Below are 15850 nucleotides of genomic sequence, written 5' to 3' on the forward strand. Positions count from 1 at the left end.
GAGCCATTTACTTCAAAGAAGGAAGTCTTTCTCTTGGCATGTTGCCTAACTATCTTCGCAGAAATCCTTCAGATGTTTCTGAGGCAGCTGGCCTGCCAGCTGGAGTTGGAGCCACAAGGACTTAAAAGATACAGAATTGCATGCATCTTGGTTTGACTCCCGGCTCTTGCAGTTGCGACACGCAGTCTTCCTCTGGGCTTGGTAAGGAGGGACAGGATTGATGAATACAGGGCCTGTACTTCCTGGAGTGGCCTAAATCCTGCAGCTGCCACTCAAGGTGTACTGATAAAGGGAAGACCACTCCGAAGGGGTCACTCAAGGCCTTGCTGTGCTTGCAAGGCAGTTCAGCTTCTCCCTTCCTCCCTGCCCTGCACAGGCGTGGATCCCTGATAAGGGATCCTGATAAGATGCTGCACACTCCCACTGCCCAGCCTGCTTCCAGAGTGTCTGCTGACCTCAAGTCCTGGTGTGGCTCCTCTCAGGCAAAGAACTTTGAACCAAAATCAACCCGTGTGCCCCTGATCGCCACCTCCGCCATCTTCCATACAGTAAAGGAACAGGAAGCAGACAATCGCCATCAACCCTCCCTTTGGAAAAGAGGAAGACCGGGAGGCATGTAACAGTCCCTGCTCTGTAGTCATTCTGGAATCCTGCTGATCAGACACTTAGCAGGCAAACTCTTCCATCAAATTGAGCTCCCAGGCCCACCACGGCCCATCCTCTGGGAGGCTCCTCTGGTCTACTGTTCCCTGCGGCTGTATCTGAAGTGTCAGGGAGCAAGCCTCCTAGGGACCTTCAGAGCCTCTGTCCTTCTCAGGTCCAAATACTGCTTTACAGCTCAAACAACAAATAGGCTCACTGAGTTCTGTGTGGCTCCAATCAGTCTAGTGTGCTGGGAACCATATCCAACTTTGCTTCCCAGACATGGTTCTTCATCCATGGGCATTTTGAGGTTGTCAGGAACCACACCCTTCACCTGATCTTTGACCAAGCCACTTGATTAGATTCTTCAGTTTGAAAACAGCCCTCCCCTACACAAAGCCTTTTCAATCCAGGTTTCTCCACGTGGGCTCTGTCTCACCTCAGAGACAGGCAAGTAGTCATCTCTTAGCTAAACACTGGTTAAATTAATGAAATTGAGGCTTGTCTGGGCTTCCCTGGTGGCTCAGCTGGTAAAGAATCTGCCTGCATTGCGGGAGACCTGGGTTCGATTCCTGGCTTGGGAAGATTCCCCTGGAAGAGTCCCTTCCCATGGGAGAAGGGAAAAGCTACCCACTCCAGTATTCTGGCCTGGAGAATTTCATGGACTGCATAGTCCATGGGGTTACAAAAAGTCGGACACGACTGACTTTCACTAACTAGTTAAGCTTGTTTAGTTAGAAATTTCAAGAATCTCTTTGGCTTCACACGACTGAGCGACTTCACTCACTCACTCACATGATTTAATAGTAAATATTTTGGTCCGTTTTTGAGGTAATGAAGTGAAGTTGCTCAGTCATGTCCAACTCTTTGCAACCCTATGGACTGTAGCCTACCAGGCTCCTCCGTCCATGGGATTTTCCTGGCAAGAATACTGGAGTGGGTTGCCATTTCTTTCTCCAGGAGATCTTCCCGACCCAGGGATTGAACCCAGGTCTCCTGCATTATAGGCAGACGCTTTACCGTCTGAGCCACCAAGGAAGTCCAGGCAATAGAGAAGAGTTAATCATTTGTTTGCCATGTATGATTCCTATACCCAAGGGAAGGATAATTAGAAATTAATGAAGTTACTTAAAAAAAAATCAGTTGCAAATACTGGTCTTTAAATGTCACCTGTCAATGGTTGGAAAGGGATGGAGCAGGATGGAGAAAAAAAGAGAACGTGGAGGAGACTTTTTCAAAGAGGGGGTCACATGGCCATTCCTGTCTCTCCCTAGGTACCTGTTCCTTCCTCTCCCTCCTCTTCCAGAAGCTTACGTGAGGCAGCAGAGGGTCCCCAGTACTGCTGACATGATAAGAAAAATAAAAATGGCTGCTGGAGGGATGTGGCTCCTGATGAGATCACAGAGATAATCCTTGAAGTTGCTCAGCCAGGACCTGGAATTTTCTGCAGGAAGAGCACAGATGTTCACCGAGTCAATGATGAAGATGGGATACAAACTCTCGTTCAAGTTCAAAGAGTTGTCCCAGATCTGACGTTCTTATAGTGGCCCAGGACCCATATTTTTAATGACTCTGCTAAGCTAAGTGGTTAAAGGAATACACATTTGGAGAAAAAAAAAAAGTGTATCCTCAGATGGTTTCATCTTTGCCTCTGGTATGTCAAACAGGAGCAATTATCTCCATGAATCAGTGTGGAACTTTGTGAGAGAGCAGCTTGATTTCATAACTACCTGCCTAGAGGGTGTTTTGGAGGCAAAGGCCCCTGTGTGTCTGGTGAAGAGAAGAGACAGACACCAGCCCCAGGAACACCCAGAGGGGACGAACAGGCCTTGGAAGCTGGCAGAAGGAACTTCACAGAGTCTGGTGATCAAGAGGAGAGGTAGGGTAAACACAAGTGTCTGTGACCTGAAGTCACAAGGAGTCACCGCTCACCACAATTCACTTTCCAGTGCTGGGAAGGACTCAAGCAACACATTGGGCTCTGGGAGCACCTAAGTTGCGGGTCAGTGACCTATTAGCTTGGGCTTACATTTTGCTTCCTTCCTCAAGTCCTTCCTGACCCCTCCCCGCAAACAACTGTAATTCTCCCTTTGTCCTCAGGGCGCATTTGTCATATTTCATGGAAGGTTGACACCTATGGGTGGGACTGCCCACCTGTGAATGCCTAATCCATGTCATTTAGCAAACAGATTGGTGCACAGTAGGTGGGCTCGTGCTGGTTGAACTAAATTGAACCCAACCAGAAATAATGGACATGAAGATAAAAATAAAAGAAAAAAATAAAAGAAAAATAATGAAGATTATTTTTAAATACAAAATCAGTTTTTCCTGACCTTCGACGAGAATCTTAGGTCCTATGGAGGCCGGAACTTTCATCATAACAGCAAACACACCCACTGAGTGTTCTGGCAGGGCATCCTGGTCTTGTACTCTGAAGGCAGATAAAGGTGACACAGAGGAAGCAACAGTCTCCAGCAAGAGGCAAGTCAGAGAGCACAGCAGAAATGTGATGCTCAGCAGCTTCAGGGCTTCTACAGATTCTCCTGTGCCAAGGCCAGATGGTTTTTCCCTTGGCTCTTTGCAAGGCTGCTTTGTCTGAAAAGTTAAAAACTATGGTTTAGTTTTTTATCCCAAAACTACAGCTGTTAACTAACATAAAAATTCACTGACTGACACCACTGAATCCTGAACACAGTCAGTTTCCCAAACAAAAGACATTCCGCATCCAAGAAAGAACACAGGACAGAAATTTACTGAGCTTCAGCAGATGAGACACCTGCCGTTCCCTCCTAACCAGGTCCCCCTTCAGCCTTCTCCAGCTCAATGAGTGGGAAATGCTGTAAGTCGTTCAGGCCAAAATTGGTGGTGTTGTTTTTGACTTCATTTTTTTAGTCCCACATTTTTTTTGTGTGTATTTTGTTTTGTTGTTGGGTTTATTACTGCATGCATGCTAAATCGCTTCAGTCGTGTCCGACTCTCTGCGACCCTGTGGACAGCAGCCCATCAGGCTCCTCTGTCCATGGGATTCTCCAGGCAAGAATACTGGAGTGGGTTGCCATTTCCTTCTCCCGATAGGTACCTAGCCCCTGAAATTCTACTTGTGGTATTAGTGCCCAGGGTTTATTTCTAAATCAGCAAATAAACAGTGTAAACGGTTAACCTGGTATAGATTTCACGGGATCAGGGGGCACAGTCCATCATGGGGGTGGCCCAGGAATTCTGCAGTCAGTGCACCTGATGTGAAGGGAGTCACAGGTCACAAGAGTTTATAGCTTCCTGCTTGCTGCCATTTTAATGATGAAGTTAGGGACCAAGTCCACTGACTACCACATAAGCAAATTCCTTGCTGTGCAGTGGTAATTTCCCATCACACATGCCTGTTTGAGTCAACTTTGCTGACGCAACTTGGGAGAAAATAGAAGTATATTTTGCAGAAACTGTGTGGTTTAGGGTCTAACAGCTGATCTATCAGAAGAATCGGGTTGGCTTGGTCTCTAAAGTGTATCCATATCTTGCCACTTCTCACCACCTCCACTTTACCCATCATCTGTCTCTCTGCTACCATCCTTGCCTCCTTTCAGCTTCTTCTCCACTGAACAGCCAAGGAGATGTCACTTTGTTGTAAGTCAGATTGCTCTACAAACTGCCCTGAACTCATGTCTTATCATCTCCTTTTGATCACTCCACCTCAGTCTCATTTCCTCAAGAACAAGCCAAGCACGGTCCTCTCTCTTTGGTTCACATAGGCTGCTCAGGTGCTCAATAATATTTTTTTTGAATGAATAAATGGATGGGCAGACTTTTTTTCATTGCTGGTCATCTCCACCCCCTTTTCACTTATTACATACAACCCGACAGTCTAGAAAAGTTTAGTTATGAAAAGATACCATTTTCTCAGCCATCCTTGCTGTTAGCAATGGCTACAGGCCCCACTTTTGGACACTGAAGCATAACGGAGATTTGATGGGTGGCTTCCGGGGAAACTTTCTGCTGTCTTGGGAAAAGATATGGTGTTACTGTTTACCATTTATGCTGCCTTGAACATTCTCTAAGTGTTACCTGAACTGGAGGAGTCATCTTGTGATCAGCAGGAAAAGCATGAGAAAATGACCTGGATTCAGCTCTGACAATTTTAGGCCATGAAGCCAACACCTTTATCTGCCCACTTCTCAATTGCTAGCTCTGTGAAAAATAAACTTGTATCCGAGCTTTCTATTACTTAAGACATTTACAATTGATACACTCATCCACTGCTGAGACCTGTGTCAGGTAGGGAGGTGAAGAAGCCAGTGAATCTGGCCTCAGTCTTCAGAAGAGGCTGGCCAGAGCCTTCCTTTCAGGCTTCTGAAATTCCAAATAGAATTCTCTTCCCTTTTATGATATCATTGACTGTACTTGACCTTCCCCCAGTCTCTATCTGACAGCTAAGCATACAGATGTTTTCTTTGGTCTATGTGGAAACATCTGTGCTGATATTAAAACCCATCCTTACAGTAGCCATATCCTCTTGGGCTTGAAGAATTCTAAGATATTTTGTTTGCCACATGGTATCAACTACACCTTAAAATAGTATATATATGGCAGTTTAATAGATGGCATTTCATTTCAGTGGGGAAAAATGGATGGTTTAATATGAGGATTGGTTATTCATTTGAATGCACTGACTGAAGTTAGAGTCCTACACACACAAAAAAATTCTAGATGGATCAAAGACTGAACAAAAATAGAACCATACACATGTTGGAATAAAACATGAGTTTTTTGTAATCTTGGTATGAAAAAATTTACTCTGAACATGTCATAAAACCCCAAAGCCATAGGTGTAACTACTGATAAATTTATTGCATAAAAATGTAAAGCTTTCATACAGGAAAACATTGTAAAGAAAGATCAAACATTAATGACAAATTAAGTGAAAAATGCCATAACATACAAGACAGATAATAGGTTAATGTTAAAGTACAAAGAACTGTTGTTACAAATCAAATTTTTAAAAAGGATGGTCAGATCCATAGAACTGGCATAAATGATGTATCAGTCAGAAAAGCAATGGATACATAAATTGTCCTGAATATTCATTGGAAAACTGATACTGAAGCTGAAACTCCAATACTTTGGCCACCTGATGCAAAGAACTGACTCATTTGAAAAGACCCTGATGCTGGGAAGATTGAAGGTGGGAGGAGAATGGGAAAACAGAGGATGAGATGGTTGGATGGCATCACTGATTCAATGGACACAAACTCCAGGAGTTGGTGATGGACAGGGAGGCCTGGCGTGCTGTAGTCCATGGGGTCGCAATAAGTCGGGCATGACTGAGCAACTGAACTGAACTGAAATAAATTGTGATGTATATTACATAATGGATTGAAAGTGAATGTGAAAGTCACTCAGTCGTGTCCGACTCTTTGCAACTCCATGGAATTCTCTAGGCCAGAATACTGGAGTGGGTAGCCTTTTCCTTCTCCAGGGGATCTTTACAACCCAGTGATCAAAACCAGGTCCCCCACACTGTAGGCAGTTTGCACTCAGATTGCCAGCTGAGCCACAAGAGAAGCCATAATGGATTACTATACAGCAATTATAATAAGCCACTAGGAAATATATACAAGGGTTGTTTCCTGTTTGGAGCTGTTTTGAATAGTGCTGCCCCATCTCTTGTTTCACGTGGCAGTTCTGGGTCTAGGTCATTACCCAACAGAACTGTCATAGGGTATCTGTATGCTCAACTTTTGTAGATAATGTCAGATTGTTTTCCAAAATAATGATACCAGTTTGAGTTTATTTTTGTATTGATATGAGGAAATGTTCTAATTTCATTCTTTTACATGTAGCTGTCCAGTTTTGCCACACCACTTATTGAAGAGACTGTGTTTTGCCCATTGTATATTCTTGCCTCTTTTGTAAAAGATAAGGTGCCCATAGGCATATGACTTTATTTCTAGGCTATCTATCCTGTTGCATTAGTCTATATTTCTGTTTTTGTACCAGTACCATACTGTTTTGATGACTGTAACTTTGTAATACAGTCTGAAGTCAGGGAACCTGATTCCTCCAGTTTTGCTCTTTTTTTCTCAAGATTGTTTTGGCTGTTCATGGTCTTTTGTGTTTCCACATAAATTTTTGAGTTGTCTGTTCTAGTTCTGGAAAAATGCCATGGGTGAACTAATTTTGATAAAGATCGCCTTAAATTTGTAGATTGCCTTGGGTAGCATGGTCATTTTAACAATATTAATGTTTCTAATCCATGAACACAGTGTCTTTTGTCCATCTGTCTGTGTCATCTTCCATTTCTTTCATCAGGGTCTTTTAGGTTTCTGAGTACAGGTCCTCCATTAGCCAAAGCATTTGGGGGATGAATGAAACCACTGGACTCCTGAAAGGGGTCCCAGGACATCTTGGTGATACAAGTGCAGCATCTACGTCTCAAATCCACTCATTTCTCACATTAGGCTCACCACATTCTGCCACACCTTCTCCAGGATTCTGGTTGGTCACAACTTCTAGAAAACTTATAAAACGGGGATTAGTGGGATGTGCCAGAGCCCAGACTGATGCCCTAATCCTAAGAGATGCCTGAATGAATCACTTGAGTGCCAAGCATATTTGTCTTTGCTCTTCCTGTGTAGCAGCCACCCTGAATACTCAGAAACATCAGGGTTTATTACTCCTTCTAAAGTGGAAACTCCCATTGTGAGATAAGAAAGAGACCAGTGCTAATGGATGTCAAGATTAAACATGTCACTCTCTCTCTGCGCTTGGATCAAGGTTCCACTTCTAATTTTTTTAAATGTTAACTTCACCTCATAAAATATATCAGTTTTTACTGCAATTTACATGAAATCTGCTATTCTAACTTAGTTGTTTTTCTGAGCTGTCTATCTTGCCATTCAGTGGCTCAATTTGTTTTTGTAAGATTCCATCAGTTCAGTTCCGTCACTCAGTCATGTCCAACTCTTTGCAACCCCATGAATCGCAGCACACCAGGCCTCCCTGTCCATCACCAGCTCCCAGAGTTCAACAAACTCATGTCCACCGAGTCGGTGATGCCATCCAACCATCTCATCCTCTGTTGTCCCCTTCTCCTCCTGCTCCCAATCCCTCCCAGCATCAGAGTCTTTTAAAATGAGTCAACTCTTCACATGAGGTGGCCAAAGTACTGGAGTTTCAGCTTTAGCATTATTCCTTCCAAAGAACACCCAGGACTGATCTCCTTTAGAATGGACTGGTTGGATCTCCTTGCAGTACAAGGGACTCTCAAGAGTCTTCTCCAACATCAGAGTTCAAAAGCATCAATTCTTCGGCGCTCAGCTTTCTTCACAGTCCAACTTTCACATCCATACAGGACCACTGGAAAAACAGCCTTGACTAGACAGACCTTTGTTGGCAAAGTAATGTCTCTGCTTTTGAATATGCTGTCTAGGTTGGTCATAACCTTCCTTCCAAGGAGTAAGCATCATTTAATTTCATGGCTGCAATCACCATCTGCAGAGATTTTGGAGCCCCCAAAAATAAAGTCTGACACTGTTTCCACTGTTTCCCCATCTATTTCCCATGAAGTGATGAGACCAGATGTCATGATCTTAGTTTTCTGAATGTTGAGCTTTAAGCCAGCTTTTTCACTCTCCTCTTTCACTTTCATCAAGAAGCTTTTTAGTTCCTCTTCACTTTCTGCCATAAGGGTGGTGTCATCTGCATATCTGAGGTTATTGATATTTCTCCTGGCAATCTTGATTCCAGCTTGCGCTTCTTCCAGTCCAGCGTTTCTCATATTGTACTCTGCATAGAAGTTAAATAAGCAGGGTGACAGTACACAGCCTTGACACTCCTTTTCCTATTTGGAACCAGTCTGTTGGTCCATTTCCCATTCTAACTGTTGCTTCCTGACGTGCATATAGGTTTCTCAAGAGGCAGGTCAGGTGGTCTGGTATTCCCATCTCTTTCAGAATTTTCCACAGTTTATTGTGATCCACACAGTCAAAGGCTTTGGCATAGTCAATAAAGCAGAAATAGATGTTTTTCTAGGACTCTCTTGCTTTTTCGATGATCCAGCAGATGTTGGCAATTTGATCTCTGGTTCCTCTGCCTTTTCTAAAACCAGCTTGAACATCTGGAAGTTCATGGTTCACATAATGCTGAAGCCTGGCTTAGAGAATTTGGAGCATTACTTTACTAGCGTGTGAGATGAGTACAATTGTGCAGTAGTTTGAACATTCTTTGGAATTACCTTTCTTTGGGATTGGAATGAAAATTGACCTTTTCCAGTCCTGTGGCTCTGCTGAGTTTTCCAAATTTGCTGGCATATTGAGTGCAGCACTTTCACAGCATCATCTTTCAGGATTTGAAATAGCTCAACTGGAATGCCATCACCTCCATTAGCTTTGTTCGCAGTGATGCTTTCTAAGGCCCACTTGACTTCACATTCCAGGATGTCTGGCTCTAGGTGTGTGATCACACCATCGTGATTATCTTGGTCGTGAAGATCTTTTTTGTACCATTCTTCTGAGTATTCTTGCCACTTCTTCTTAATATCTTCTGCTTCTGTTAGGTCCAGACCATTTCTGTCCTTTATCGAGCCCATCTTTGCATGAAATGTTCCCTTGGTATCTGTAATTTTCTTGAAGAGATCTCTAGTCTTTCCCATTCTGTTGTTTTCCTCTATTTCTTTGCATTGATCACTGAAGAAGGCTTTCTTATCTCTCCTTGCTATTCTTTGGAACTCTGCATTCAGATGCTTATATATTTCCTTTTCTCCTTTGCTTTTCGCTTTTCTTCTTTTCACAGCTGTTTGTAAGGCCTCCTCAGACAGCCATTTTGCTTTTTTTGCATTTCTTTTCCATGGGGATGCTCTTGATTCCTGTCTCCTGTACAATGTCACGAACCTCATTCCACAGTTCATCAGGCACTCTATCTATCAGATCTAGTCCCTTAAATCTATTTCTCACTTCCATTGTATAATCATAAGGGATTTGATTGAGGTCATACCTGAATGGTCTAGTGGTTTTCCCTAATTCCTTCAATTTAAGTCTGAATTTGGCAATAAGGAGTTTATAATCTGAGCCACAGTCAGTTCCCAGTCTTGTTTTTGCTGACTGTATAGAGCTTCTCCATCTTTGGCTGCAAAGAATACAATCAATCTGATTTTGCTGTTGACTATCTTGTGATGCCCATGTGTAGAGTCTTCTCTTGTGTTGCTGGAAGAAGGTATTTGCTATGACAAGTGCGTTCTCTTGGAAAAACTCTATTAGCCTTTGCCCTGCTTCATTCCATATTCCAAGGCCAAATTGGCCTGTTATCCCATGTGTTTCTTGACTTCCTACTTTTGCATTCCAGTCCCCTATAATGAAAAGGACATCTTTTTTGGGTGTTAGTTCTAGAAGGTCTTAGAGGTCTTCATAGAACTGTTCAACTTCAGCTTCTTCAGCATTACTGGTTAGGGCATAGGCTTGAATTACTGTGATACTGAATGGTTTGCCTTGGAAATGAACAGAGATCATTCTGTCGTTTTTGAGATTGCATCCAAGTACTGCATTTCAGACTCTTTTGTTGACCATGATGGCTACTCCATTTCCTCTAAGGGATTCCTGCCCACAGTAGTAGATATAATGGTCATCTGAGTTAAATTCACCCATTCCAGTCCATTTTAGTTTGCTGATTCCTAGAATGTTGACGTTCACTCGTGCCATCTCCTGTTTGACCACTTCCAATTTGCCTTGATTCATGGACCTAACATTCCAGGTTCCTATGCAATATTGCTCTTTACAGCGTTGGACCTTGCTTCTGTCACCAAGTCACATCCACAACTGGGTATTGTTTTTGCTTTGACTCCATCCCTTCATTCTTTCTGGAGTTCTTTCTCCACTGATCCCCAGTAGCATATTGGGCACCTACCAACCTGGGGAGTTCCTCTTTCAGTATCCTATCATTTTGCCTTTTCATACTGTTCATGGGGTTCTCAAGGCAAGAATACTGAAGTGGTTTGCCATTTCCTTCTCCAGTGGACCACATTCTGTCAGACCTCTTCACCATGACCCGTCCATCTTGGGTGGCCCCACATGACATGGCTTAGTTTCATTGAGTTAGACAAGGCCGTGTGATTAGACTGATTAGTTTTCTGTGATTATGGTTTGTGTGTCTGCCCTCTGATGCCTCTCACAACACCTACCATCTTACTTGGGTTTCTCTTACCTTGGACTTGGGGTATCTCTTCACGGCTGCTCCAGCAAAGCGCAGCTGCTGCTCCTTACCTTGGACGAGGGTTATCTCCTCACAGCCGCCCTGTTATGCCCAGTGTCCGAGTCCCCAAAACTGAGAGAATAAGACGTCCACAGCAATGCAAAAGCATAAAGGGGTTTATTGCTAGCTCGAGCTAGGGCCAAAGTCTCATCCAGCACAGTGGAATCTTGACGAGAGCCCCGAGCTCTGAATCACAATTGCTTATATACAGGCGGTCTTTTGTCTCAGCAATAGTGTAGTTGGCGTGTGGTGATTGACTCAACCTTGGGTCATCAGGGAGGACCTTGGTGTCATCGAGGACCTTGGTGGGGCTTCCCAGAATTATGACTCATGCTTACAAGAACCTGAGGCTTAGGCCTAGTGTGCCCTGTTGAGCCTGTCATGGCTCAGGTCAGGTCCCAACACTGCCCTCCTGACCTCGGGCGTGGGGTAGCTCCTCTCAGGGAGGTCCGGTGCAGCCAGCAGGCTTCCATCATTCACATTTAAATTGCCAATAGAAAAACAGAACTCTCAAAGGCATTTGGTTTTACATGTCAATGTTTTATTCAACTGATTATTGACTATTCCAGCAGGAAGACAAAAGAGCTGGTTCCAAGAACAGTTGAAAAATAGAGATGTATGTAGTCAATGGGAAAAGAATGCTACAAGAAGATGATTAAGGTCAACATTAAAGTGGTTAACTTTTGCAGGCAGTCAAACCACATCATTTGGGGGATTAACATCTCTACCAGGCTATACAGCAAAGCAGCTTACTGATTTCTATACATTAATCTCTAATTTTCACTTTTCCAGGACAGTAAACCATTTTGAACCTTATATAGTAGGGGCGGGGCAAGGCGGGGGTTCCTCTTGGAAAGGGCATGTGGCTGACTGGAAGAATTTTCTCTCTGCTTCCTCCAGCTCAGTTTCCTTCTGACTCCCCAATATTTAACTGTGTAAAGAGGGCCTCTAGTTTTCTGTCACCGTACAGAATTTCCTGGTACATCGTGTTGGGTCTCCTATCCGAGAGAGCCACGGAGTTTCCTCATTTTTCTAAGAAAATGTTAAAAACATGTCCTTTAGTAGCCTAGTATGGTCGTGACCCTTCTTCATCACCACAGAGGAGGAAGTGACTGCCACTTCCGTAGAAGAATGCTTTCCACATGACTCCAGAGAACGCAGTCCCCATGGCAATTGATTTGGGTGGTTTCAGGGCACAGCTGCTGGCACAGAGGCATCGAAATACAGCAAAAACGGATTGCACTGTGGGGCAGGAAGTCACCCAGCGGAAGGGCTCACAAGGATGCTGCATTTCAGTTAGGAAAGGCTCAGGGACAGAAGGGAGGCACCAGGCCTCAGTACTGCTGCTGCGCCTCACAACCCCAAAACTCCAGCCTCAGGGCGATATGGTGCACCCAGCTCCGCGGGTGAATCCGAAGGAAGCGGGTAAACAGCGGGGGGTCTAGAGCATTCACCACGGGGGTAAAGGAGTCTTGATTTCCCTGAAAAACCTAAAAGAGGAGAGACAGCATGTGTTAGTTGACAGGAAAAGAATTACAATGCTTATACACCTTCACTGGCCTCCTGCATGGTCTGGAACTCACCAATAGCTCTTCACGGGCACCCACCCCAAAGCTCAGGATGGAAGCTTTTTTCATTTTGGGTTGAGGGATCCAAACTTCCCTAGTTCGGTAGTTCAGAACTGAACCCTGGGAGGTGACTGAATGACTTAGTCCCCTGAATGACTTAGTCTGTGCCTGGGAAAGGGCGTATGACATTCAGAATTAAGAGCCTCCTTGCTAACCTGCAGGACTTCCCTGGCTGGCTCAGATGGTAAAGCATCTGCCTACAATGCAGGAGGACCCAGGTTCGATCCCTGGGTCGGGAAGAACCTCTGGAGAAGGAAATGGCAACCCATTCCAGTACTCTTGCCTGGAAAATCCCATGCACAGAGGAGCGTGATAGGCTACAGTCCATGGGGTAGCAAAGAGTCAGACAAGACTGAGCAACTTCACTCACTCACCTGCTCACTTGCTAACCTGCTGTGGAGCCCTTGCTTCCAGCTATGGCTTACCTCTGAGAACGTTCTCACCCACTTTCTCAACTAATTCAAGGAAGTTGTAAACATCATGGCATTTTACTCTCAACTACTTCAACCTGCCAAGACTTTGGGTTTAAACGTTATCTCTTTAGAGAGCTCTTCATCCTCTGAAACAGGACTCTTGTTGACTCAATCTCATGTAGATCACTTTTCTTTACAGCATTTGTTATCTTCTCATTTATCTGTTTACCTGCTTATTGACCATTACCTCTGTTTTCATCACCAAATGTCACTTCCATGACAGCAGAGGCCTTGGTCACTGATCTTCCATACATGCAAGAAATGCAGTATATACATAGCAAATATACTATAAACATTTGCTAGAGTTTGTGTGTTTGATAAAACTTTTGGGAAACAAAGAGATTCTTGGATAAATATTTTTGGTAAACTTTTGAAACCTGTACATCTTCTGTTAGGCTTATTCCTTGTTGTTTCCCCTCAAGAAACTGAAAGAATAACAGAAGGAACACTCACATCTTTAATGTACAACACACTCCAAGTCTCTGGTCTGTTTTTGTCCTTCATGATGCTGACATTTAAAAAGGCCTAGGACCATTGTGTCGATAATGTCCCACATTTTAAATTTCTGTGACTATTTTCTTAATTATTAAATCTTAGTGCAACATCTTTAGTGAAAATATTAACTAGGCGATGTGTCTTTCCCACTGTATCATATCAAAGGACACATGATACTGATTCCTTCAGAGTTTGAGCCTTACTTAAGGTGGTGTCCACCACATCTCACTTAAATAAAGGTAATTACTTTCCTTTCCTTACAATCTGTGGGGTGAGGCTTTAATGCTGTATAAATATTCTCACAAGTACGTGTTGGATCATAAAGAAAACTGAGTGCCAAAGAATTGATGCTTTTGAACTGTGGTGTTGGAGAAGACTCTTGAGAGTCCTTTGGACTGCAAGGAGGTCAACCCAGTCAATCCTAAAGGAAATCAACACTGAATATTCACTGGAAAGATTGATGCTGAGCCTGAACCTCCAATACTTCGGCCACCTGATACAAACAGCCAGCTCATAGGAAAAGACCCTGATGCTGGGACAGATTGAGGGCAAAAGGAGAAGGGGGCGACAGAGGATGAAATGTTTGAATGGCATCACCGACTCAATGGACATGCATTTGAGCTAACTCCAGGAGATAGTGGAGGATAGAGGAGCCTGACATGCTACAGTCCACAGGGTCGCAAAGAGTTGGACATGACTTAGTTACTGAACAGTAACAACAAAATATTCTATTCCACATTAAGGTTTCATCCAATGGTTTCAGTATCCACTGAAGTTCCTTACAAGTATTATATACTATATTGATGGTTACCAATTGGTTTCTTAATTTTGTCATGTCTTCTGCATTTATTATTAATAGCTGGAATTTGTCTATGGAGAAAAGCCTCTCCTCTCCCTTTGTTTCTGACCATGATTATGGACTCCTGGATTCTTTTTTCATTGTGTATATGGATGCTTAAATTGTTTCAAATTTGCCCAGTATGAACCCCTTCAAGCCAGCTCTTGTGTTCCTTTCCTATGGGCTCATTAGTCTTTGTGGCATGCCAAAATGTTCCACAACATCTAGTTTGATCTCAGGTCAAACCACAGGGAGGGAACACTGCCCCACCCATCAACAGAAAATTGGATTAAAGATTTCCTGAATATGGTCGCTGAACAACTCTCAAGTTGTACATCTTTTTTTTTTTTAGTTGACAGTTATGGTGACCGATGAAGTGACCCAGAGTGGACTTCCTTCCTTCAACTGTACTTCATGAGGAAATGGAGCTTTGGTACCAGCAGCGGCCCCTTACACCCATCTGCCTCCTAGGGGAGTGCAGACGAAATTGGGTAAGTCTCTCCTGGTTCTTAAATTTCCCATATTGGTTGAGATTCTGAGTTTTACTTGGTGGTGGAGCAGGTTACCTGCCCCCTCCTAGTAGGAAAGATACTGGAGGGGGGGAGGTGAAATATCCAGGGCATACCCACTCATGGTCTAGACACTGAGTGGGGCTTGGTTGAAAGATACCGAAGAATTCCCAGCCAGTCAAAAGATGTTGGGTGGGGGGCTGGCTGAAAAATGCCAGGAGAATTGCCCACCCAGCGGAAAGGTACTGGGTAGGGGGGTTCAACTGGGAAAAAATTGAGGAATACCTGGGGCTCAGCTGAAACATACTGAGGTCACTCTATTGTAGGGGACTGAATGGTCTTGGCTGAGTGGTTAAGTAAGAAGCTCATCTGACACTTTTCCTCAATTTGACTACCATTATAGAATTTGTCAATGGAGAAGGAAATGGAAACCCACTCCAGTATTCTTGCCTAGAGAAACCTGTGAATAGAGGAGCCTGGTGGGCTGCTGTCCATAGGGTTGCACAGAGTTGGACATGGCTGAAGTGACTTAGCATGCATGCATACATTGGGGAAGGAAATGGCAAGCCACTCCAGTATTCTTGCCTAGAGAATCCTGTGGACAGAGGTGCCTGGTGGGCTGCCGTCTGTGGGTTCACACAGAGTTGGATACGACTGAAGTGACTTAGCAGTAGCAGAACATGGCCCTGCCCATCAGAACAGGACCCAGTCTCACCCAGTCAATCCCTTCAGGAAGCTTCCATAAGCCTCTTAGCCTTATCCATCAGAGGGCAGACAGAATGACAAATACAATCACAGAAAACTAGTCAAACTGATCACATGGACCACAACCTTGTCTAACTCAAAGCAACTATGAGCCATGCCATGAAGGGCCACCCAAGACAGATGGGTCATGGTGGAGAGCTCTGACAAAACATTGTCCACTGGAGAAGGGAATGGCAAACCACTTCAGTATTCTTGCCTTGAGAACCCCATGAACAGTATGAAAAGGCAAAAAGATAGGACACCGCAAGATGAACTCCACAGGTC

General features: G+C 44.0%; 2 protein-coding genes and 1 non-coding gene across 3 annotated transcripts in view; 1 reads left to right on the forward strand and 2 right to left on the reverse strand.

Annotated features, from left to right (window-relative positions):
- Positions 1–1754: 1754 nt before the first annotated feature.
- On the reverse strand, positions 1755–4719 carry SMIM9 (small integral membrane protein 9). The gene is made up of 3 exons (XM_018044618.1): positions 4702–4719; positions 2976–3237; positions 1755–2086 (listed from the first exon to the last, which is right to left on the reverse strand). Exons 1-3 carry the CDS (start codon positions 4717–4719, stop codon positions 1953–1955), a joined length of 414 nt encoding a protein of 137 aa, XP_017900107.1. The 3' UTR covers positions 1755–1952.
- A 6676-nt stretch (positions 4720–11395) lies between these two features.
- Positions 11396–15850, reverse strand: part of F8 (coagulation factor VIII) — a 136825-nt gene continuing 132370 nt past the window's right edge. Inside the window, exon 26 of the mRNA XM_005700528.3 lies at positions 11396–12368. Coding sequence (XP_005700585.2) covers positions 12213–12368 — 156 coding nt within the window. The 3' untranslated portion in view covers positions 11396–12212. The remainder of the gene's footprint in view (positions 12369–15850) is intronic.
- On the forward strand, positions 12673–12745 carry TRNAC-ACA. The gene has a single exon. It is a non-coding gene; the product is annotated as a tRNA-Cys (tRNA).

This window comes from Capra hircus, unplaced genomic scaffold (assembly GCF_001704415.2).
Source record: "Capra hircus breed San Clemente unplaced genomic scaffold, ASM170441v1, whole genome shotgun sequence".
In the NCBI taxonomy this organism is placed as follows: Eukaryota; Metazoa; Chordata; class Mammalia; order Artiodactyla; family Bovidae; genus Capra; species Capra hircus.

Bases quoted from the DNA above. Each gene is read 5' to 3' on its own strand.
- SMIM9 (XM_018044618.1), bottom strand. The intron at 2,087-2,975 runs GTCAGGAAAAAC...CTCTTCCTGCAG, and splicing joins ACCTAAGATTCTCGTCGAAG to AAAATTCCAGGTCCTGGCTG.